The sequence below is a fragment of the Ornithorhynchus anatinus genome, chromosome 3 (genome assembly GCF_004115215.2).
Source record: "Ornithorhynchus anatinus isolate Pmale09 chromosome 3, mOrnAna1.pri.v4, whole genome shotgun sequence".
In the NCBI taxonomy this organism is placed as follows: domain Eukaryota; kingdom Metazoa; phylum Chordata; class Mammalia; order Monotremata; family Ornithorhynchidae; genus Ornithorhynchus; species Ornithorhynchus anatinus.
The window spans coordinates 11,590,649-11,613,351 of record NC_041730.1 but is presented as its reverse complement, the minus strand read 5'-3'; the positions used below and the strand labels follow the sequence as shown (position 1 = coordinate 11,613,351).

The window sequence follows — 22,703 nt, the reverse complement described above, 5'->3', positions numbered from 1 at the left end:
TGCAGTTCCCGATGTCTCAAACAACAACCTCAACAGTGCGCATGTGCGGGACAATTTGTGTGCACACAATGTGAAAAGGGCTCTTGGTCCCATGCTGATCTTTTCAACCACACATACACTGATGGGTGAACTTCCCCGTCGTGGATATCACCTTCTTATAATAATAATAATGATGGCATTTGTTAAGAGCTTACTATGTGCAAAGCACTGTTCTAAGCGCTGGGGAGGATACAAGGTGAGCAGGTTGTCCCATATGGGGCTCACAGTCTTAATGCCCATTTTACAGATGAGGTAACTGAGGCACAGAGAAGTTAAGCGACTTGCCCAAAGTCACACAGCTGACAAGCGGTGTAGCCGGGATTTGAACCCATGACCTCTGACTCCCCAGCCCATGATCTTTCCACTGAGCCACGCTGCTTCTCTACCATATATGTTCTCTAAAATATATGTGAACATATAACAATAATAATGATATTTGTTAAGCACTTACTATGTGCCAGGCACTACATTCAGTGCTGGGATGCGTACAAGCAAATCGGGATAAACACAGTCCCTGTCGTTCATTCATTCATTCAATAGTATTTATTGGGCGCTTACTATGTGCATAGCATTGTACTAAGTGCTTGGAATGTAAAATTCAGTAACAGATAGAGACAATCCCTGTTCAATAACGGGTTCACAGTCTAAACGGGGGAGACAGACAGCAAAGCAAAACAATACAAAAGAAGACAACATCATCAAAATAAATAGAATCTGGAGATACACAACTCATTAACAAAATAAATAGGGTAATAAATAATATATACAAATAAGCACAGTGCTGAGAAGAGGGGAAGGGGGAAGAGCATAGGGCGCGGGTGCGGGGGCGAAGGGGAGAGGATGAGGAGCAGAGGGAAAGGGGGTGCTCAGTCTGGGAGGGGGGCTCACATGGGGCTCACAGTCTCAATCCCCATTTTACAGATGAAGTAACTGAGGCCCAGGGAAGTGGAGTGACTTGCCCAAGGTTACAGCGCAAACAAGTAGCGGAGCCAGTAATAGATCCCATGACCTTCTGACTCCCAGGCCTGTGCTCTATCCTCTACACCATGCTGATGCATGTAAAGTTATGCCTCTCTACCTAGGTTTATACATACATACATTTAAAGGGTCTAAAAATGATAATACTTGGGATCTTGATAAAGAGAAGAGCTTAAAGGAAATTCTCAGGCCAGAGGAACTACCTTTTAAAGAAACTCACATACCTTCCTCGGTCAGTGACTGAGAAGACCAAAAGGAAACCTTCTCCAGTCCTCATGTACTGTTCTCTCATAGCCCCAAATTCTTCTTGTCCTGCTGTATCCAGAACTGCATAAAAAGGGAAGAAAATAGGAACTGAGTTGTCTGTATCCCTTCTCCAGTAGCAGTGGGCCTCCCCCAAAGTCCAGAATGAATAAACAAAAATAATAGTAATAATAATAATGATATTTGTTAAGTGCTTCTATGTGCCGGGCACTGTACTAAGCATTGGGGTTAAGTACAAGGTAACTGAATTGGACACAGTCCCTGTCCCACATAGGGCTCACAGTCTTAATCCCCATTTTACAGATGAGATAACAGGCACAGAGAAGTTAAGTGGCTTGTCCAAGGTCACAGAGCACAGAAGTGGCAGAGCCGGGATTAGAACTCATTCATTAATTCAATAGTATTTTTTGAGCGCTTACTATGTGTGCTTACTCTACTAAGCGCTTGGAATGTACAAATCGGTAACAGATAGAGACAGTCCCTGCCCTCTGACAGGCTTACAGTCTAGTGACGGGCTTACAGTCTAGGTCCTTCTGACTCCCAGGCCTGTGCTCTATCCACTAGGCCAAGCTGATTCTCGTGCCTGGCCCTCTCTTTCTTCCTCAAAACATCGATCAAAGGGATTTATCGAGGACTTACTTTCTGCAGAGCACTGTACTAAGCGCAATAGAGTTATTAGAACGATCCCACCCCTCAGGGAGCTTACACTCTAGAGGGGGAGTCTGACACTACAGTCAATTACAAGTAGGAGGAATCAATCCCCTCAAAACAATGAGGTAAAACGTATGCTAATGCCTGGCTTTTCTAAAGCATCTCTTTAATGTCTGTTAAAACCTTAGTAGGTAAATTTCCTTGAAAATTCAAAATGAAAATTGCTCAAGCTGAGACAGAATGCTCTCAGTCATTTTTCATGAAAAGAAACGGAAGAGAAAGGATACTGAATTGGGAAGTCCCTTTGTGAAGAGTTGGCTCTATAGGTAAAATCCCAATTTTGACAGTTATGTTATAGTTTCCATCAGGAAAACACATCGATAGAGTGCATCCTTAAAACTATCCAACAGAAAACATGCATCAAAAGCACAGGACTTTTATATGATGAGAAAAATGTAGTTATTCAAAAGAGTTAAGTCAACAAATTAAGCGAATTTGTGAAAAACATAATAGGAAAGATTAATTTAAACATATCTGGGTCACTCAGAATACTTGAACAAAATGTGTTGGGTAACCCAGCCCAATATAGAAGATTTTCAAAATGTTATTATATTCAAAATCAAGTCTCACTCTTAAATAATTTTGGAAAAGTCTGAAAGGTTAACCCATTTGCTCAATACATTCAACACTCCAAACTCAATGAATAGTGTAGACTGGTACAAGAAGCAGAGCAAATGTGATAATCAACTTTATGCTCGAGGTTTCAGTGTCTGAACACTAGAAAATACATTCATGAAAAATAATAGACTTGATTTTGGGACAGTTCTGAAAGTACAGATTTAATCACCAAAATAACATCTTTAAATAAATTAAGTTATGATACATTTATAAAGGGCTTTAGAGACTAGAGTTTGAAACAAAAACACTTACTATCTAGCCGAGCAGCTCTGTCGTCTATCACACACTGTTTGGTATAAGAATCTTCAATTGTGGGATCATAATCTGTGACAAAATAGGACTGTAAGAAAAAAAAAGCAACATTTTAGAATTTATGTATTATGCGGAAACAGAGAACGCATTAATGCCTTTATTCATTCGTTAGTTATCAAGGAAAAATGGAATAGAGAAGGGGGGAGTTTCCAGCCAAGAAAAAAAATCCGTGTTATCTTTCATCCAAATCGACGTCACCAACATACCACTAAGGCAAAGCCTTATGAGATTATCAATTAGGTCAATACTGCTCAGCCTTGATATGGGCGAATCTATACAGAATAACACGATATGATAGCTATCTACCAGCCACCCTCTGAGTAATGTGGAGGCTCCCTTATAACAGGTCCTCGGTTTCTACAGGCTCCTTGCCCCATTCTTTCCTGTGCCTCCCCAAAAGTGAGGTCGGTGGACAGTGAAGCCAGTGGAAAAGGCAATGGAGAAGCAACGTGGCCTAGTGGATAGAGCACGGGTGTAGGAATCAGAAGGACCTGAGTTCTAATCATGGCTCTGCCACTTGTCTGCTGGGTGACCTTGGGCAAGGCGCGTCACTTCTCTGGGCCTCAGTTACCTCCTCTGTAAAATGGGGATTAAGACTGTGAGCCCCATGGGGGACGTGGACTGTGTCCAAGCTGATTAGCTTGTATCTACAACTTGGTTAGCTTGTATATACCCCAGCACTTAGAACAGGGCCTGGCCCTCAGTAAGCGCTTAACAAATGCCATGAAAAAAAAAATAGGTGTTGGTGCATGGCTGGGCCACAGCCTGACTCATGTCTACAGACTCCTTCTTCACAGTAACATTTTGGGAAGATTGTGACATCTTGTCTCTCCAAGTGTACCTCTAAGTCTCTCTAAGTCTCTCTAAGTAGGTCTCCCATGGTGGGAGAAGAGGCTTAAACCACTTATGCACACAGCTTTAAGTTATATATTATAAACATTAAATATATTCTAAATTACTTATTCATATTAATATCTGTCTCCCCCTCTAGACTGTAACCTCATTCAAGATAACAAATTACCTTCCACTGAGGTAATTCACTCGAATCTCGTCACACTGCCCAGCCTTTTCATTTCCTCATTTCATAAAGCAGCATGGCATAGTGGCTACAGCACGGGCCTGGGAGTCAGAAGGTCATGGGTTCTAATCCCGGCTCAGCCACTTGTCTGCTGTGTGAGCTTGGGCAAGTCACTTCACTTCCTATGTGCCTCAGTTTCCTCACCTGTAAAATGGGGATTGAGACTGTGAGCCCCATATGAGGCAGGGACTGCGCCCAACTGATGTGCTTGTATTCACCCCAGTGCTTTGAACAGTGCTTGGCACAAAGTAAGCGCTTAACAAATACCATGATTATTATTGTTATTATTATTTCTAAACCATGGCAGTCGCACGAGCAATTCAGTGCTCTCTTGCCTCCCGACCTCTAGGGTCCACCCCTCAGGGCAGATCCGCTCTACCCCCTTTCAGCGGAGATTCCCACTGGCTCTCGGGTCCAGGCCGGGAAGGACTCAGGAGAGTGGCTGCCCGTGACCTCCTACACTTATAGAACGTTAAAAAGGTCATCATCATGACCACACCTGGGATTTCATCTAAATTAGGAAACGCCTGAAATCCGACTGCTCCTTTGGAGTTGTCATCCTTTTTTTTTCTTTCTCCAATCAACGGTATTTTACTGAATGCTTACCGTGTGCAGAGACTATACTAAGCTCTCAGGAAAATAGAAGAGACTTGGAACATATGTTCCCTGCCCACAAGGAGTTTCCAGTCTAGAGGCAAAACCTTACGAGGTTACCAGTTAGGGCACAGTCTTCACGTGGTAAATTTACACAGAATAACGCAATGCGGTTGCTATTTACCAGCTTTTTGTCATTTTGTTCACCCAGCGTTGATATGGGAAATATACACAGAATAACCTAATATGGTTGCTATTTACCAACTGTTTATCTCTTCGTTCGTTCTTCCTTGTGTGTGTCGCCAAGCCCCTTGCCCCTCCTTTTTCTTAGACTAGAAGACCTTTGGGGGACAAGGATAATTCCCCCCTTAGACTTTATGCTTGCTGTGGGCAGGGAACATGTCTGCCAACTCTGTGATACTGTACTCTCCCAAGTTCTTAGTACAGTGCTCAGTAAATGCTCAATAAAATTGACTGATTATACCACGCCCATGTACTTCTTTTCCAGAACTAGCAGTGTGTTTTGCACCTAGTAAGCCCTAATAAATCCCACTGGAAGGCAATGGTACGCCTCTTGGTATTTTTACCAAGAAATATCTACGGATATACTACCGGAACGATGGCAGATGGAGAGTGGGGTGTTCTGGGAGAGATGTGTCCACTGAGTAGCTATGGGTCAGTCAACTCGATAGCAAAAGACAAGATTACTTCTAGCCTTAGCATTTATGAAATGTATTAATTTGTTCTCCTATAGCACGTGTTTTGCTTTCTTGCTGAACCCAACATTAAGGAAAACTCCCACTGTATTAACTCACCCTGTTCCTGGCACACGTGCCGAGATTTTTGTTCAAACACCCCCTCGGTGTATCCAGACAGAAACGTATTGTCAGAAGAACTTTCCCCTACTTCTGCCGACATATTTGAGCCAAATCATGTAACGCAAAAACACACCCTGGCAGAACTGGGTGTACTCTTAATTTGTGCATAAAGGACAAAGTAACTTATCTAAGTTATGCCAATTCCCCAAACCTTCAAGAAAGACTCCACCTTCTAAGAACTATTATGGATAATAATAATAATAACTGTGGTATTTGTTAAGTGCTTACTATGTGCCAAGCACTGTACTAAGCACTGAGGTGGATACAAGCAAAGAAAATTGGGCATGGTCCCTGTCCCAGATAGGGTTCACAGTCTCAATTCTCATTTTACAGATGAGGTAACTGAGGCCCAAAGAAGTGAAGTGACTTAACCAAGGTCACACAGCAGAAAAGTGGCAAAGCTGGGATTAGAACCCAGGGCCTTCCTGACACCCAGGCCTGTGCTCTAATAATAATAATAATAATGATGGTATTTGTTAAGTGCTTATTCATTCATTCATTCAATCATATTTACTGAGCGCTTGCTGTGTGCAGAGCACTGTACTAAGAACTTGGAAGATACAATTCGGCAACAAATAGAGACAATCCCTACTCAACACTGGGCTCACAGTCTAGAAGGGGGAGACAGACAGCAAAATAAGTAGACAGGCATCAATAGCATCAATATAAATAGAATTATAGATATATGCACATCATTAATAGAATAATAAATATGTACATATATACACAAATGCTGTGGGACAGGGAGTGGGGTAGAGCAGAGGGAGGGAGGAGGGGCAATGTGGGGAGGAGGAGCTTACTACGTGCCAGACAATGTTCTAAGTACTGGGGTGGATACAGACAAATCGGGTTAGGCACAGTTCTTGACCAATGTGGGGCTCACAGTCTCAATCTCCATTTTACAGATGTGGTAACTGAGGCACAGAGTAGTAAAGTGACTTGCCCAAGGTCACACATCAGACAAATGGCAAAGCCAGGATTAGAACCTATGACTTTCTGACTCCCAGGCCTGTGATCTATCCACTTCACCATGCTGCTTCTCAATCCACTAGGCCACACTGCTTCTCTGGTTTTGGAAATCGGGGCCCTGTTGAAAATGACAATGGACTAGGCAGCACCAAGACACAACCTTGGTCTTTGCTTTTAAGGTTTTCCTCTCATTTGGACTGTGACCACCCCAGGTTTGGCCAAGATCAACAAATGATTTTTACTGGGCTTTCATGGAGTCCATGACCCCAAAGAGAGATGGGGGAGAGGGAGGAACAGGAACCACGTAAGCAATAGCACCTGACCCAGAATGGACACCTTATGCAGCCATAAACTGGCATAGATCCTCAGGGGATTCATTCGATAGTATTTATTGAGAGCTTACTATGTGCAGAGCACTGTACTAAGCGCTTGGAATGTACAAATCGGTAACAGATAGAGACAGTCCCTGCCCTTTGACGGGCTTACAGTCTAATTGGGGAAATTAAAGCTATTAGGTGACACATGAAAGAGCTGGAGTTGGGAAGAGGAAGCAGCAGGGCTTAGGTGATAGAGCCCAAGCTTGGGAGTCAGAAGGAACTGGGTTCTAATCCCAGCTCCGCCGCTTGTCCGCTGTGTGATATTGGACAAGTCACTCATCTTCTCTGGGCCTCAGTCTCTCATGGGGATTAAGACTGTGAGCCCTATATGGGATGTGACTATGTACAAGATAATTAGCTTGTAGAATCTGTGTGATTATTGCTATATTGTACTCTCCCAAGTGCTTATACAGTGGTCTGCAGACAGTAAGTGCTTGATAAATATGATTAAATGAATAAATCTACTCCAGTGCTTAATATAGTGCCTGGAACACAGTAGGTGCTTAACAATAACATAAAAGAAAGAAAGAAAAAGAGGAAGCAATGGACAACAAGGTCACCTTGACTGTAATAAAAGACCCAACTGGGAAACTAGGTAATTCTTTTGTATTTTATTCTCCCAAGCACTTAGTACAGAGCTCTGCACAGAGTAAGTGTTGAATAAATACCACTGATGATGAGAATGGATAGAGAGGGAGCGTGCAGAGATGAATTAGGAGGCTCTGCCTTGTGAGGGTGTAGCTTTCAAATGTAGAAACAGAGAGCCCCGAGTTTTAGTTGGAGAGCTCACTGTGGTGGAGGCAATCGCCACCTCCCACCTCCACCGTCTCCTCTCACCTCCAAATATTCCTGATCATTTCCCCAGTCAGCCATCTTAGCACTTTATTCATTCATTCAATCATATTTATTATTAATAATAATAATAATGGTGGTGTTTGTTAAGTGCTATATGCCAAGCATTATTCAATGCACTGCACTGTTATTGAGCACTTACTGTGTGCAAAGCACTGTACTAAGTGCTTGGGAGAGGACAATAATGATAATTAATAATAATTATGGTATTTGTTAAGCACTTACTTACTAAGTGCTGGTTGGATACAAGTAAATCGGGTTGGACACAGTCCCTGTCCCACGTGGGGCTCACAGTCTCAATCCCCATTTTACAGATGAAGAAACTAAGCCCAGAGAAGTGAAGCAACTTGCCCAAGGTCACACAGCAGACAAGTGGCAGAGCCGGGATTAGAACCCACGACATTCTGACTCCCAGGCCCGGGCTCTATCCACTACACCATGCTGCTTCTCTGTTTACCATTCCCTGCCCACAGCGAGCTCTCACTTCTTGTGCATATCTGTTTATTATCTACTTGTGAACCTGCCTTTGATCTAATTATTAGTATCTACTTGTGAACCTGCCTTTGATCCAATTATTAGTATCTGTGCTGTCACTTTCACCTGTTATATTTCACTGCTGGTCTCTCCCCTTCATTCTGCAGTCCCATCATGTCTTTTTCTTTCTTTTGTACGTTCCTGAAATCTAGTTCAAAGCTCTGCAACAGCACAGGTGCTTCATTCACCAAGCTAACAAGGATTCTACAAGTCCTGGGGAAGCCCCTGGAAGATTTGGTAGTAGAATAACACAAAATGAAAGGCATTCAAGATGACTGTAACTGGAAAGCATACGCTGTATTTTCAAGTGAGAAGGGGTTGAAGACTGGAGAAGCCGAGGCATGAGGTGACAAAGATAGACTATGGTCCTGAGAGTCGGAAGAGCTGGGTCCTTATCCCAGCTCTGCCACTTGTCTTCTGAACGATCTTGGGCCAGACTTCACTTCTCTGTGCCTCAGTTCCCTCATCTGCAAAATGGGGATTAAGACTGTGAGCCCAATGTGGGATGGACTGTGCCCAACCTGATTATTACATATCTATCTCAGCGCTTAGTACAGGGCCTGGCACAGAGTAAGCACTTAAATACCACAATTATTAAGGAGTTGGTAGCAGAAGAGACTGCTGGGGAGAAGTACACACCTGAACTTGACAGTTGACTGCTGAGATTTGGGGGACAAGTTGAGTGAGAGCTGTCAAGTGGGATGGGAAAACTGCCCTGCAAGAGAGAATTTGGGGGAAAGACAAAGCGCTGTAACTCAACCAGAGCTGAAAGTAACCCAGATCTGGCCAGAGCTTCCCTCCGGGAAATAAAAACCAGCCGGGACAGCCATTCCAGTATGAGAACAAGTGTTTAGTCAGTCATATTCACTGAGCACTTCCTGTGTGCAGAATACTGTACTAAGCACTTGGGAGAATACAACAGAATAACAGATACATTCCCTGGCCACAATGCGCTTACAGTCTACAAAGAGAGCCTGACATTAATATAAATGAATGACAGATATGTACATAAGTGCTGTAGGGCTAGGAAGGGGGATGAATAAAAACAGCAAGTCAGGGTGACGCAGAAGGGAGCTGAAGGAAAGGAAAAGAAGGCTTAGTCAGGGAAGGCCTCTTAGAGGAGATGTTCCTTCAATCAGGCTTTGAAGAGGAGGGAGGGCGTTCATGCCAGAGGCAGGACACAGGTGAGAGGACGGTGATGAGATAGATGAGATGGAGGCACAGTGAGAAGGTTGGCATTAGAGGAGCGAAGTGTGAGGGCTGGGTTTTAGTAAGAGAGTAGAGAGGTTGGGGGGGGCGGGCAAGGGTGGATATAGGCGCTAAAGCCCTTGACCAGCATGGACCTGGGCTGACAAGGGGCCGGGTCAGACTCCTTTCACTGGGGACCAGGATCAGGATGGTGGGAAGAGGAGGAAATGCTCAGGAGGATCTCCAAGGCCCCCTAATCCCTCACACCTGACCTTCACACCTCCCTCTCCCCCACATCCCCACACTCTGGGGGCTGGCAGCTCACATGGGGTGCTAACAGTCCCTCTCAGTCAGTCATTGGTATTTATCGAGCGCTTACTGTGTGCAGAGCACTGTGCTAAGTGCCTGGAAAAGTAGACAATGATATAGCAGGCACATTCCCTGCCCACAAGGAGCTTACGTCTAGATGGGGAGACAGGAGCTAGGGGAGACGAAGGGGTTCACCAGGAAACCACTGCTGTGGGCTGCCCTCGCTGACTTCACCGATTTCGAGAAGCAGCGTGGCTTAGTGGAAAGAACATGGGCTTAGGAGTCAGAGGTCGTGGGTTCTAATCCCGACTCCACCACTTGTCTGCTTTGTGACCTTGGGCTAGTCACTTAACTTCTCTGTGCCTCAGTTACCTCAACTGTAAAAATGGGGATTAAAAAATGTGAGGCCCACGTGGGACAATCTGATTACCCTGTATCTACCCCAGCGCTTAGAACAGTGCTCAGCACATAGTAAGTGCTTAACAAATACCACAATTATTATTATTATTATCATTATTAAGAGGGGCCCAGGCCAGAGGCATTTCTGTAGGGAAGGGAAGAAGCTGGTGAGTCAGGCGGCCCAGCCGGAAAGAAGGGCAAAGGTGGAGGCAGGAAAGCAACAGCGTGGCTCAGTGGAAAGAGCACGGGCTTTGGAGTCAGGGCTCATGAGTTCGAATCCCAGCTCTGCCACTTGGCTGTGTGACTGTGGGCAAGTCACTTAACTTCTCTGTGCCTCAGTTCCCTCATCTGTAAAATGGGGAGAAGCAGCGTGGCTCAGTGGAAAGAGCATGGGCTTTGGAGTCAGGGCTCATGAGTTCGAATCCCAGCTCTGCCACTTGTCGGCTGTGTGACTGTGGGCAAGTCACTTAACTTCTCTGTGCCTCAGTTCCCTCATCTGTAAAATGGGGATTAAGACTGTGAGCCCCACGTGGGACAACCTGATTCTCCTGTGTTTACCCCAGCGCTTAGAACAGTGCTCGGCACATTGTAAGCGCTTAACAAATACCAACATTATTACAACCTGATTCCCCTGTGTCTACCCCAGCACTTAGAACAGTGCTCGGCACATAGTAAGCGCTTAACAAATACCAACATTATTATTATTATTATTATTATTAATCATAGACACCTGCCCAGGTGGGGAATCAATTATTAAATCAGTGGTATTTATTGAGCACTTACTGTGTGCAGAGCACTGTACTAAGTGCTTCAGAGAGTACAATATGACAGAGTTGGTAGCCACGCTCTCTGCCCACAATGAGCGAATGGGCCAGGGCATACATTCATTCATTCATTCATTCGCATTTATTGAGCACTTACGGAGTACACAGCAATGTACTAAGTGCTTGGAAAGTACAATACAGCAATGAAGAGAGACAGTCCCTTGCCACAATGGGATTACAGTCAGAGGGCAGCAGTGCCAGGCTCTAGGCTCTCTAACTCAGCTGCCCTTTGTCTCCCCTTCCCACTGGCACCGGAGTCCCTCTTCTTCCTCCCTGGGTCTGCACATCCAACCTCCAACCCCTTCCTTCATGTGGCCTTTGACTTGCCAACTGCAAGCAACAGGATGGTTGTTTGGGGGGTTAGGGCTTCCCCTGTTCCTTCCTACTCCCAATCAATCATTCGAATTTATCGAAGCAGCATGACAATGTGGATAGAGCACGGGCCTGGGAGGCAGAGGGTCATGGATTCTAATTCCAGCTTTGCCATTTGTCTGCTGGGTGACCTTGAGCAAGTCGCTTCACTTCTCTGGGCCTCAGTTACCTCATCTGGAAAATGGGGATTGAGATTGTGAACCCCATTTGCTTGTATCCACCCCAGTGCTTAGTACAGTGCCTGGCACAGAGTTAGCACTTAACAAATACCATAATTACTGTTAGTGGTAGTAGGAGGGAAAGCAAGAAGGGGAGGGGAGAAAGAGGTATGCAAATTGCATTGTAACAGCAGGGGGAGAAAGGTGTCTTTGCTTGACTGTACATTTAGAACATGCACTGATTTTTTTTGTTTTCCTCTCCCCTTCGCTCCTCTGGGAACCTATGAGGTAACCCGGCCCCTTCCCCTGGCGGGGACGCTGACCCCAGACCCACCGACCCAATATCCTCCTCCCACCCTCCCAATGATGCCCTGCCCCACCTCCCACATGAAGAAGCGTGGTTTAGTGGCAAAAGCATGGACTTGGGAGTTACAGGTCATGGGTTCTAATTCATGGGTTTTAATCCCTCCTCTGCCACTTGTCAGCTGTGTGACTGTGGGCAAGTCACTTAGCTTCTCGGTGCCTCAGTTACCTCATCTGTAAAATGGGGATTAAATGTGAGCCTCATGTGGGACAACCTGATTACCCTGTATCTACCTCAGTGCTTAGAACAGTGCTCTGCAAATAGTAAGCGCTTAACAAATACCAACATTATTATTATTATTACCTCATCTGTAAAATGGGGATGAAGACTGTGAGCCCCATGTGGAACAACCTGATTACCTTGTATTTAGCTCAGTCCTTAGAACAGTGCTTGGCACATAGTAAGCGCTTAACAAATACTACCATTATTATTAATAGTAGTATGCAATATCCGCTCACCAGCCTGGCCTCAACTATACTGAGCTTGAAATGGCAGCAAGGTACTCAATTAGAGTCAGATGCCCGGAAGATCTGGAGTTCGCTGATGGGGAGGGGGTCTGAATGGGAGAGAGAGGGAGAGAAAGAAAGAATGAGAGAGAGAGAGTTTTTTATGGTATTTGTATGGTCTTTGGTATTAACAAATACCATAAGAACAATAAACATTTGTTAAGCACTTATTATGTACCAGGCACTATGCTAAGCGCTGGGGTAGGTACAAGCTAATCACGTTAGACACGGTTCATGTCCCACATGGGGTTCACAACCTTCATCCTCATTTTACAGATGAGGTAACTGAGGTACAGAGAAGCCAAGTGACTTGCCTAAGGTCACCCAACAGACAAGTGGCAGAGCCGGGATTAGAACCCAGGGCCTGCTGATTCCCAGGCCTGTGCTCTAGTAGAAACCTTGGGCATAAAAGAACTCCTTGAGAGTGTGAAAAGTGGACAATAACATTCTCTTTTTTATTGTAATTGTAAATCCTAATTCATTGAAATTTGTAATTTTATTATATTGTAATTATAATCGTAATTTTACTGTAATTGTCCTATATTTATTGGAGGTAGTTACAAGCTAAACAAGTTGGACATAGTCCCTGTCCCACAAGGGGCTCACAGTCTTCATCCCCATTTTACAGATGAGGTAACCGAGGCACAGAAAAATCAAGTAACTTGACTGAGGTTATACAGCAGACAGGTGGCATAGCAGAATTAGAACCCAGGTCCTCTGACTCCCAGGCCAGTGCTCTGTCGGCTAGGCCACGCCGCTTCACGTAATAGGGAAGGTGATGATGACAACGTGGACTTTAACAGAGTTAGGAAGGAAGAAAGGCGAGTGGAATTGCAAAGGTGGCAATGACATTTTATACTGAAGGTAAGATGTCATCAGTGGGTACCCACACCATCCTTCCTTTCCTTTTGTGTTCCTCAGTTGTTTTTTTCCAGTGTATACATACACACAAACCCCACTACACCCAGATGCATCCCCTCCCCCACGACACAATCAAATTTAATTTGGTATCTCAGTGCTACAAATAAGTGTGAGCTTTAGTTCTTTGCCCATCACTTTATGCTCTTTAGAAAGAGGCAAGATACAAAATAAGAAATCTAGACTTTGGGCAAATAGCAATTTTAAACAACTGAAGAATTCCAGAACAATCCCAACACTAAAGCAGTGTGGCTCAGCGGAAAGAGCCTGGGTTTGGGAGTCAGAGGTCATGGGTTTTAATCCTGGCTCCGCCACTTGTCAGCTCTGTGACTTTGGGCCAGTCCCTTCACTTCTCTGAGCCTCAGTTACCTCAACTGTAAAATGGGGATTAAGACTGTGAGCCCCACGTGGGACAACCTGATCACCTTGTATCCCTCTCAGTGCTTACAACAGTGCTTTGCACATAGTAAGCGCTTAACAAATGCCATCATTATTATTATTAAGTCATGGCCAAAGCCACCAGATGGCTAGGACATAGATGAAAATTGGATAATGAACTATTTAAGCCCTTATTATACTTCTGGCACTGAACTAAGCGCTGGGGTAGATGCAAGTTAGGTCAGACACAAGCCCTGTCCCACATGGGGCTCACAGTTGAAGTGGTGGGGGACGGGACAGATGTTGAATTCTCAATTTATAGACGAGGCAACTGAGGCACAGAGAAGTTAACTAACTTTCCCCAGGTCACACAGCAGGCAAGTGGTAGAATCGGATTTAGAACCCAGGTCTCTGACTCCCAGCCCTGTGCTCTTTCCACTAGAGCACACTGCTTCCTTATGAGGACTTTAAAAAAAAACAAAAAACCAAAAAAACTATTTCCAAGACTGCCTGGGTATAATTTTACAAAATAACCTATGAGAAGCCTTCTCTCCTTCAAAAATCGCTTCACAAATCTGATTTTTTAGAGGAATATTTTCATGTGGTTTTAAAAAATCTGATTTCAGTTGATTAATCAACTCCTGATCCTTAAAATACTTGCACACACAAAAAAGGATGTTAGTCACTGGGTAAGTTATCATTGTCTACTCAAATTACTCTACCAAGAAATGCTTTCATCTCTTTTTTTTTCCAAGAAGAAAAAGTTATTTGTGGGGTGTGGGGGTTTTTGTGGGGGCAAAGAGGAAAAAGAGGTAAGGTTTCTTTTTTCAACAAGCTCTGAGATAAACAAATCCATTTACCACCAAGTTTACATGAAAACAATAAGGTTTAGAAGTCCATGTTTTTGTTCTTAATTGCACAGGGAGACAGTACATACTTGCTCAATTAGAGGAGAGGATATTTTGTGGCCTGGTAAATTGACTAGGGAAAACCACCAAACCTTTTCTCCCAAATGTTGTTCCAACCAATTCTTCCCCACTGTCAAAGCCTCCTCTATTATATATGGATAGGAGTATCTATATTTAAACTCACCCACTTCAAGAAGTGCTTCATTTACTTAACAAAAATGCAAGCTAAAAAAAAAAGGGATGCCTAAAGACACTTATTAAAGAGAACACATCAAGAAATTCCAAATTTTGAGTGTTTGTGATCCAGTCACTTGCTGAAAGCATTGAAGTCAAATGAAGTCCGAGATGCAGCGTGGACTAGTGGACAGAGCCCGGGCCTGGGAATCAGGAGAACCTGGGTCCCAATGCCGGCTCCCCAACTTATCTGCAGTGTGACCTTGGGCAAGTCACTTCACTTCTCTGGGCCTCAGTTCCTCATCTGTAAAATGGAAATTTAGACGGTAAGCCCCATGTGGGAGGTGAACTGTATTCAACTTGATTAGCCTGCATCTATCCCAGTGCCTAATACAATGTCTGGCACAAAGTATGCACTTAAATACTATTAAAAAATGTTGGTAGAGGTAAGAATGATCCATAACATGGGTCTCTGTGTGTTAGAAAGGCACAGAAATGAACACCTTTATCCTCCTCCAGAAAGTTTTACACCACTAACAACATAAAATTTCTTTATGTCTGCAAAGTTACTTGAATTAACAGCCTTTATGATGTGTTAGTTTGTTGTAATTAGTTATTTATAGCTGAAGAAATAAGCTTTCATGTTAACACTTTCTGGCTTCTATAACTTTCATAAAACACTTACCTAAGTGACCTTTGCTTGTTGAAAGCTAATACTTTTGTGCTGAATAAATCTGGTACATAAAGCTTATTAATTCAGACCTCTATCCTTCCAGCCACAAAGAACATATTTTCTAAGTGCATGAAATGTAAAAGCAAGAGGGATTTGATGCAATTCATTTATTCTCAGATGCCATTAAACATTTTGCAAAACAAACAAAAAAAAATCAGAGATTAAATTTAAGAAAAGAGCCTCTATCAAGAACCTTTTCAAGCTATTTTAAGATAAGCTCATTATGGACAGGGAATGTGTCTGCTAATTCTCTTGAACTGTACTCTCCCATACTCTCCCAAGCACTTACAAAAGTGCTCTGCACATAGGAAATGCTCAATAAATTCCATTGATTGACTGAGATGCATTTTCCAGTGCTTGTTTCCATTACCTGCCCAAAAGATTCAAAAAAGAAAAGAAAATGGTAATAATAATAAAAAAATCATATTTTAAGCACTTATTATTATTACTACTACTGCTAATAATAACAATGATGATGGTATTTGTTAAGCATTTACCATGTGCCAGGCACTGTACTAAGCTCTAGGATGGATACAAGCAAATAGGGTTGGACACAGTCCCTGTCCCTTGTGGGGCTCACACAGTCTCACTCCCCATTTTACAGATGAGATAACCGTGGCACAGAGAAATGAAGTGACTTGCCCCAGGTCACACAGCAGACAAGTGGTGGAGTCGGAATTAGAACCCATGACCTGCTGACTCCCAGGCCTGTGCTCTAGCCACATTTTATATAATTAAAACAAAAAGATTTTATGATCTTGTCCAATTGAGTTTCTGGGAAACCAGGCAATTTTATCATTTCCTCCAGACTGCCCTCTCCAATCTCTGCAGGAAGTACAATAGAGGCTAAAATCTCAATTATATACTTCCTGATTTCAAGGCAGGGCAGATATAAACATTACCCACACACTCTCAAAAAATATGTTTGAAGGGTTTTTTTGTGTGTGGTTTTTTTTTTTAGAATGTTGGTTTACGCATTTTCTCTGCATCACTTTACTATGCAAAACAGACATTCAACTCCAATCGAAAACTGAAGGGACAGGCAGAGTGAGATAGTGGGGACACAGTGAAGGACAGTCACGAAGAGAAGCAGTGTGGCCTAGTGGATAGAGCACAGGCCTGGGATTCAGAAGCACCTGGGTTCTAATCCTGGCTCTGCCACTTGTCTACTGTGGGGTCTTGGGCAAGTCAGCCAGCACTTAGAACAGAACAGAGATTAAACACTTAAATATCATTAAAAAAAGTCACTTCTCCATGCCTCAATTACCTCATCTGTAAAATGGGGTTTAAGAATGTCAGCCCATGTGGGATATGGGCTGGGTCCAACCTGATTATTTTGTATCTGCCCCAGTGCTTGGGACAGCGCTTGGCACATTGTCTTAAGACGTCGAATTGTTTCCAACCCATAGCGACACCACGGACACATATCTGCCAGAAGGCCCCCTCTCCATCAGCGATTGTTCTGGTAGTGGATCCAGAGAGTTTTCTTGGTAAAAATACGGAAGTGGTTTACCATTGCCTCTTTCCGCACGGTAAACTTGAGTCTCCGCCCTCGACTCTCTCCCGTACCACTGCTGCCTAGCACAGGTGAGTTTTGACTTGTAGTAGATTCTCTTCCACTGGCTAGCCACACTGCCCAAGCTAGGAATGGAATAGGCATGCCCTGCTTGACTCTCCCTCCCAAAACCGAGACTGGTAGATTTCTGGAAACTCTCCAGGTGCAACCCTGAGAGGGGGCCTGGCACAAGGTAAGCACTTAAATACCATTAAAAAAGAAAAAAAAAGAGGGGGGAGTTGGAGGAACAGAAGAACAAGAGTACTAGAACAGAGCAAATGACAGGCAGGTTAAAGAAATCGTTAGTCCAACAGAAAAGTTAGCGGATGAGGAGAAATGGAGGAGAAAAGCAGGAGATGAGAAAATTACAAGAAGGGAGTAAAGGAGAGGGAACAGAAACTCAAAGGCTGGGTATTTCCACTAGTGTGTAGGAAAATATTCCACCCTATATAAACCAAAAACATGTGCACTTGAAGGTCTGTAAAATCAACTTGTTTCTAATGTAGAAGGCTGTATGCTGGAAACAAAGTATACATCTAAAAATTCCACACAATGGAACATTTTGGCCTTCCACACAAAAATGTAACTTGATATTACAATAATATTACTCTCCATCCAATCTTTCTCAGCAAAATTAAGTTTCTAAGCAATGCCGTTGGCCTAGACACTCATCGACCCTTTGAAGAGAAACGTAAGGTTTTTGAGAATGTACAACTGGGGAGTCCCACTTTAGAAGATCTTTGATAGTACAGTTTCTTTCCTGCCAGGGGGTGTAAAAGGCAACAGCTGGCCTTTGCAAACTGCTGATTTTAGGAGAGTTAAGGGAAAAACCCAATTAATTGCGGACAAAGCAATGGTAACCAATCTGTAATCTACTGCAATCCACTGTTAACACTGGTTGAAAAAGCAGGTCCTAATTTAAAGAAGTTTGTAATAGTGTCCCCAGTTGCGTTAACAGTTACCACAGCATTTGTGCAGGTGTTCGAATGATGTTAAATTCAATGGGGAAAAAGCCTGAAGAGGCCACTAACAAGCTAAATTTGATTGGAGGTAGAGAGGTCGGTGAGTCCCCAGATTAGACTGTAAACCTGTCAATGGGCGGGGATTGTCTCTATCTGTTGCCGAATTGTACATTCCAAGCACTTAGTACAGTGCTTTGCAAACAGTAAGAGCTCAATAAATACTATTGAATGAATGAAGATACACATACAATAATAATGATGGTATTTGTTAAGGTCATGCATTGTCATAAGCACTGGGGTAAATACAAGATAATCAGGTTGGACACAGTCCCTGATGCTTATGGGGCTCACAACCTTAATCCCCAATTGAATATCCACTTGTACATTATTTACTCAGATATTTCAGTTGACAAACTACTATCTGTTATAATCTTGTATTTTGTTTTTTTTTAAAAAGGGTGTTTTTTTAAGCACTTACTATGTCCCAGGCACTGAACTAAGCACTGGGGTAGATACTAGATACTGGAGAAGCAGCGTGGTCTAATGGGTAGAGTTCAGGCCTTGGAGTTAGAAGAACCTGGGTTCTAATCCTGACTCTGCCATTTGCCTGCTGTGTTACCTTGGGCAAGTCACTTAACTTCTCCATTACCCCATTTGTACAAAGGAGACTGTGAGCCCATATGGGACAGGGACTGTGTCCAACTGGATTACCCTGTATCTACCCTAGCGCTTCTTAGTTCAGTGCCTTGGCACACAGTAAGTGCTTAAATACCATAAAAAAAAATCAGGTTTGGACAAAGTCCATGTTGCACATGGGCCTTAAAATCCTAATCCCCATTTTACAGATGAGGTAGCTGAGGCACAAAGGAAGTCACCCAGCAGATAAATGGCAGAGCCAGGTTTAGAACCCAGGTCCTCTGACTTCCAGGCCCGTTTTTCCACTAGACCACACTTTCCACCTCCAACTCCATCTAGCAGTAAATAATTTCTATCTGCCTGGGTTTTCCTTCTCACTCCTTTAGATTGTAAGCCTTCTGAGGGCAGGGTGCATTTCTTCTGATTCTGGTGTACTCTCTATACTGTGGGCAGGGAACATATTTCCGAACTCTACTGTACTGTACTCTCCCAAGTGTTTAGCCATGGTATTTATTGAGCACTTGTGTGCACACAACAGTATTAAGCACACAGTAAGTGCTCAATTACTGAATGATTTTTTTTTTCCACCTACGGTTTGCGTGTGTGTTGGGGTGTCTATCCACTACTTTCATCCCTACAATTTTTTGGGCTGTCCTACCAACCTCCCCTTAAAGCCAGAGCTTCTAAGCTGGGCTGAAAAGACCCCAAACTGGGTTTCTCTGGTTCATCTGAACTTGGGTTCTAATCAAAGCTCCACCACTTGCCCAAGGTCACCCAACAGGCAAGTTGCTTCATTTCCCTGGGCTTCAGTTTCATCTGTAAAACGGGGATTAAGATTCTGAGTCCCCATGTGGAACAAGGACTTTGTTCAACCTCATTTGCTTGTATGCCCCTGGACCAGCATTTAGTACAGTGCCTGGCACATAGTAAGTGTTTAAGAAGTACCCCAATTATTATAATTATTACATGTGGGACAGGGACTTTGTCCAACCTGATTTGAGTCAACCTCAGAGCTTAATACTATGCCTGGTACAGCATGGCTGGCTTAGTGGCAAGAGCATGGGCTTGGGAGTCAGAGGACATGGGTTCTAATCTCCACTCCACCACTTGTCTGCTGTGCGACCTTGGGCAAACTACTTTACTTCTCTGTGCCTCATTTCCCTCACCTGTAAAATGGGGATGAAGACAGTGAGCCCCATGAGGGACAACCTGACTACCTTGTGTCTACCCCAGCGCTTAGAACAGTGCTTGGCACATAGCGCTTAACAAATGCCATCATCATTATTACATAGTAAGACCTTGAACCCCACAATTATGATTATCATTATTATTTCCCTCCCAAACCAGGGCCGAAAAGGACGAAAAGGCGGCCTCAATGCACCGTGCATGACTCTGGTTCCCAGGCAGGCACGTGGGGCTAAAGCCTCCGCATCTGGACCCCCCCCGGAAGTTAATAGTGGCTGTGTCGGTCGGGAGTCCGGGAGGGGGATCCCAAAGTGGCAGATTCTCAGCGACTCCCCAAGGCCTGGCTCACCACCGGGAGCCTCCTGAGGAGGCAGGGGCAGATTCCTCCTGGGCCGCTGCCGCCGCGCCAGAAGAGCGGGGCTGGTGCAGCCGCTCCTCACAGCTGTGCCGGCCCCCCAGCCCCCCCGGGCAGCCTCTTCCTTGGGTCCCTTTTCAGAGGCAGCTGCCAGATCACAGAGCAGCTTTGTTCCCTCGAACACACTCCCGCAACGTCGTATCAGATGGGTTTGTTGGGGTTTGTTTTGGGAAGCCGCCAGATCGGTTTGCGCCCTATAGGCCATAATGCTTGCCCCCTCACAATGCCTAATCCCCAACTCTTTTCCTTTTTTTCTGCCCCGGAGAAACTTTGACATCAATTTGTGTTCAGAGGAAAGTCACCCGGATGAAGGCGATGCTCTCTCCTGTTACAATGCCTCTCTAATTTACAGTTCGAACATGAAAGTAGTCGGCTTGCGGGAGACTTTGAGAGATCGACACCTGAGGTAGCATGATGGCTCTTTTCCCCCAGCACTCTGCTCCCAAAGTTGAGTCCTGGGTTTGGAACTCCATGCCCCTGTACTGCCTTGTATTTGAACCACAATTGGGTTTTTTGAGCCCCTCCGGCCCCCCGAAATAAGCACAATTCCAAGCTAACTCCTTAAGCGCTAACATATACATCCACCACTTCTTCCTCCTATCTTCAAATTGTCTCAGCATCTGTCTCTTCCTTTACACTGGAAACTCCTTGAGGACAGGGAGAAGCAGTGTGGCCTAATGGCAAGAGCACAGGCTTGGTAGTGAGGAGAGCTGGGTTTTAATCTGCTGTGGGAACCAAGGAAAGTCACCTAACTTCTCTGTGCCTCATTTACCTCAACTGTAAAATGGAGATTCGATACCCATTCTTCCTCCCGCTTGACGCTGAGCCCCAGGTGGCCCAGGGACTGTGTCTGAGCTATTTTGTATCTACCGCAGCACTCGATACAGTGCTTGGCCCATACTAAGTGATTACTACCACTATTATTATTATTACTGTTGTCATCCCATGTACTAAATTCAATGGCATTCTTCCATGCATGCAGTACAGTGCTCTTCCCTCAGTGGGCACTCAGTACAGTTTGCGAACTGATGATGCTTATTCCAACTATGCAGCATTCGGAGATGCTGTATGAGGAATTCCCACACACCTGAAATGTACCCCCAACTAATTATATTTGGTGCTTTGTGTACATGATCCTCTTTGGAGAGACAGAGAAGCAGCAGGGCCTAGGGGGTAGAGCACGGACCTGGGAGCCAGAAGGACCTAGGTTCTAATCCTGGCTCCGTCACTTGTCCGCTTTGTGACCTTGGGCAAGTCACCTCAGTTCCCTCATCTGTATAATGGAGATTAATAATGAGCCCCATATGGTACATGCACGGTTTCCAATCTGATTTGCTTATACCTATCTCAATGCTTAGTACAGTGCCTAGCACATAGTAAGCACATAAATACCATTTTAAAAAAATGCACTAGGCCTTTTCTATAAATATACCTCTTAAGCACTAGGAGAAAAGGTGGCTGATTCTCTGAGAACACCAAGCCTGGAGAGCCAAATTCAACTAAAACTTACCAAGAGGTTAATTTGGATAGAAGTCAAAGGCAGATAAAAACGTACCAGCTATCTTTCTGCTAAAGACTTTAAAGCTTTAGTGAGAGATATCATTAAAGGGATTTTCTTCCAACATTTTTCTCCTTCAGGTTTCATTGTTCTCATCATGGGAGCTTCCCCACTAGCGCCAACTTGCCCACTGCAGGGGGATAAGTGAGAGCAGAGAGCTCAGAGCTGGAGGGGTCAATCAAACAATCGTTTTGATTAAGCACGTACTGTGTGCAGGACACTGTACTAAGCAGTTGGGAGAGTACAATACCACAGAGTTGGGAGACTCATTCCCTGTCCACATGAGAGATAAAGTGGTGGGGCGCTCACACTGAGACCTTAAGGGATAAAACAGCATCCAACTGAGGACAGTCAGGGAACAATTCAGAGTCAGGCCAACTGGAATTCAAATTTTTTATACATTTTATCTCAGATCCTGGACGTCTGAAAAACCCATGCCCCCTTTAAAGGCCTCATTATATTACTATTATTATAATACATATATATATAGACAGGGAGGGAGGATATTTATTACATGCTTACTGTGTGCCTGGCACTGAACTAAGTGCTGGGGTAGACACAAGTTAATCAGGTTGGACAGAGTTCATGTCCCACATGGGGCTCACATTCTTAATCCTCATTCTACAGATGAGGAAACTGTGGCACAGAGACATTATGTGACTTGCCCACGTCACACAGCAGACAATTGGCAGAGCAGGATTAGAACCCAGATCCTTAACTCCCAAGACTCTATCCACTAGGCCACAATGCTTCTCGCTGTATGCCCTCCCATACAACATCTCCAAAAAGAGGGGGAAGAAGCCCCAGTCAACCCAGTTTCCTGTCCTGCTCGCTGACATCACTCAGCTTCATGCTGAGTTCCGAGGTTCCTCCGAGATGGTCTCAATTTCTAAAGATGATGAAAAACTGCCCCAAAAGGCTGGTTAGTTTGGCCATCCCCAGTGACTACAAAGTTCA

At 44.2% G+C, this 22,703-nt stretch overlaps 1 protein-coding gene across 1 annotated transcript in view; it reads right to left on the bottom strand.

The window, feature by feature from the left end:
* The window catches only part of RRAS2 (RAS related 2), a 93,418-nt gene that overhangs the window by 12,752 nt on the left and 57,963 nt on the right, over positions 1-22,703 (bottom strand). Inside the window, exons 2-3 of the mRNA XM_039911658.1 lie at positions 2,863-2,950; positions 1,242-1,344 (exon numbers count right to left, since the gene is read on the bottom strand). Of these exons, the coding sequence (XP_039767592.1) occupies positions 1,242-1,344; positions 2,863-2,950 (191 nt within the window). The remainder of the gene's footprint in view (positions 1-1,241; positions 1,345-2,862; positions 2,951-22,703) is intronic.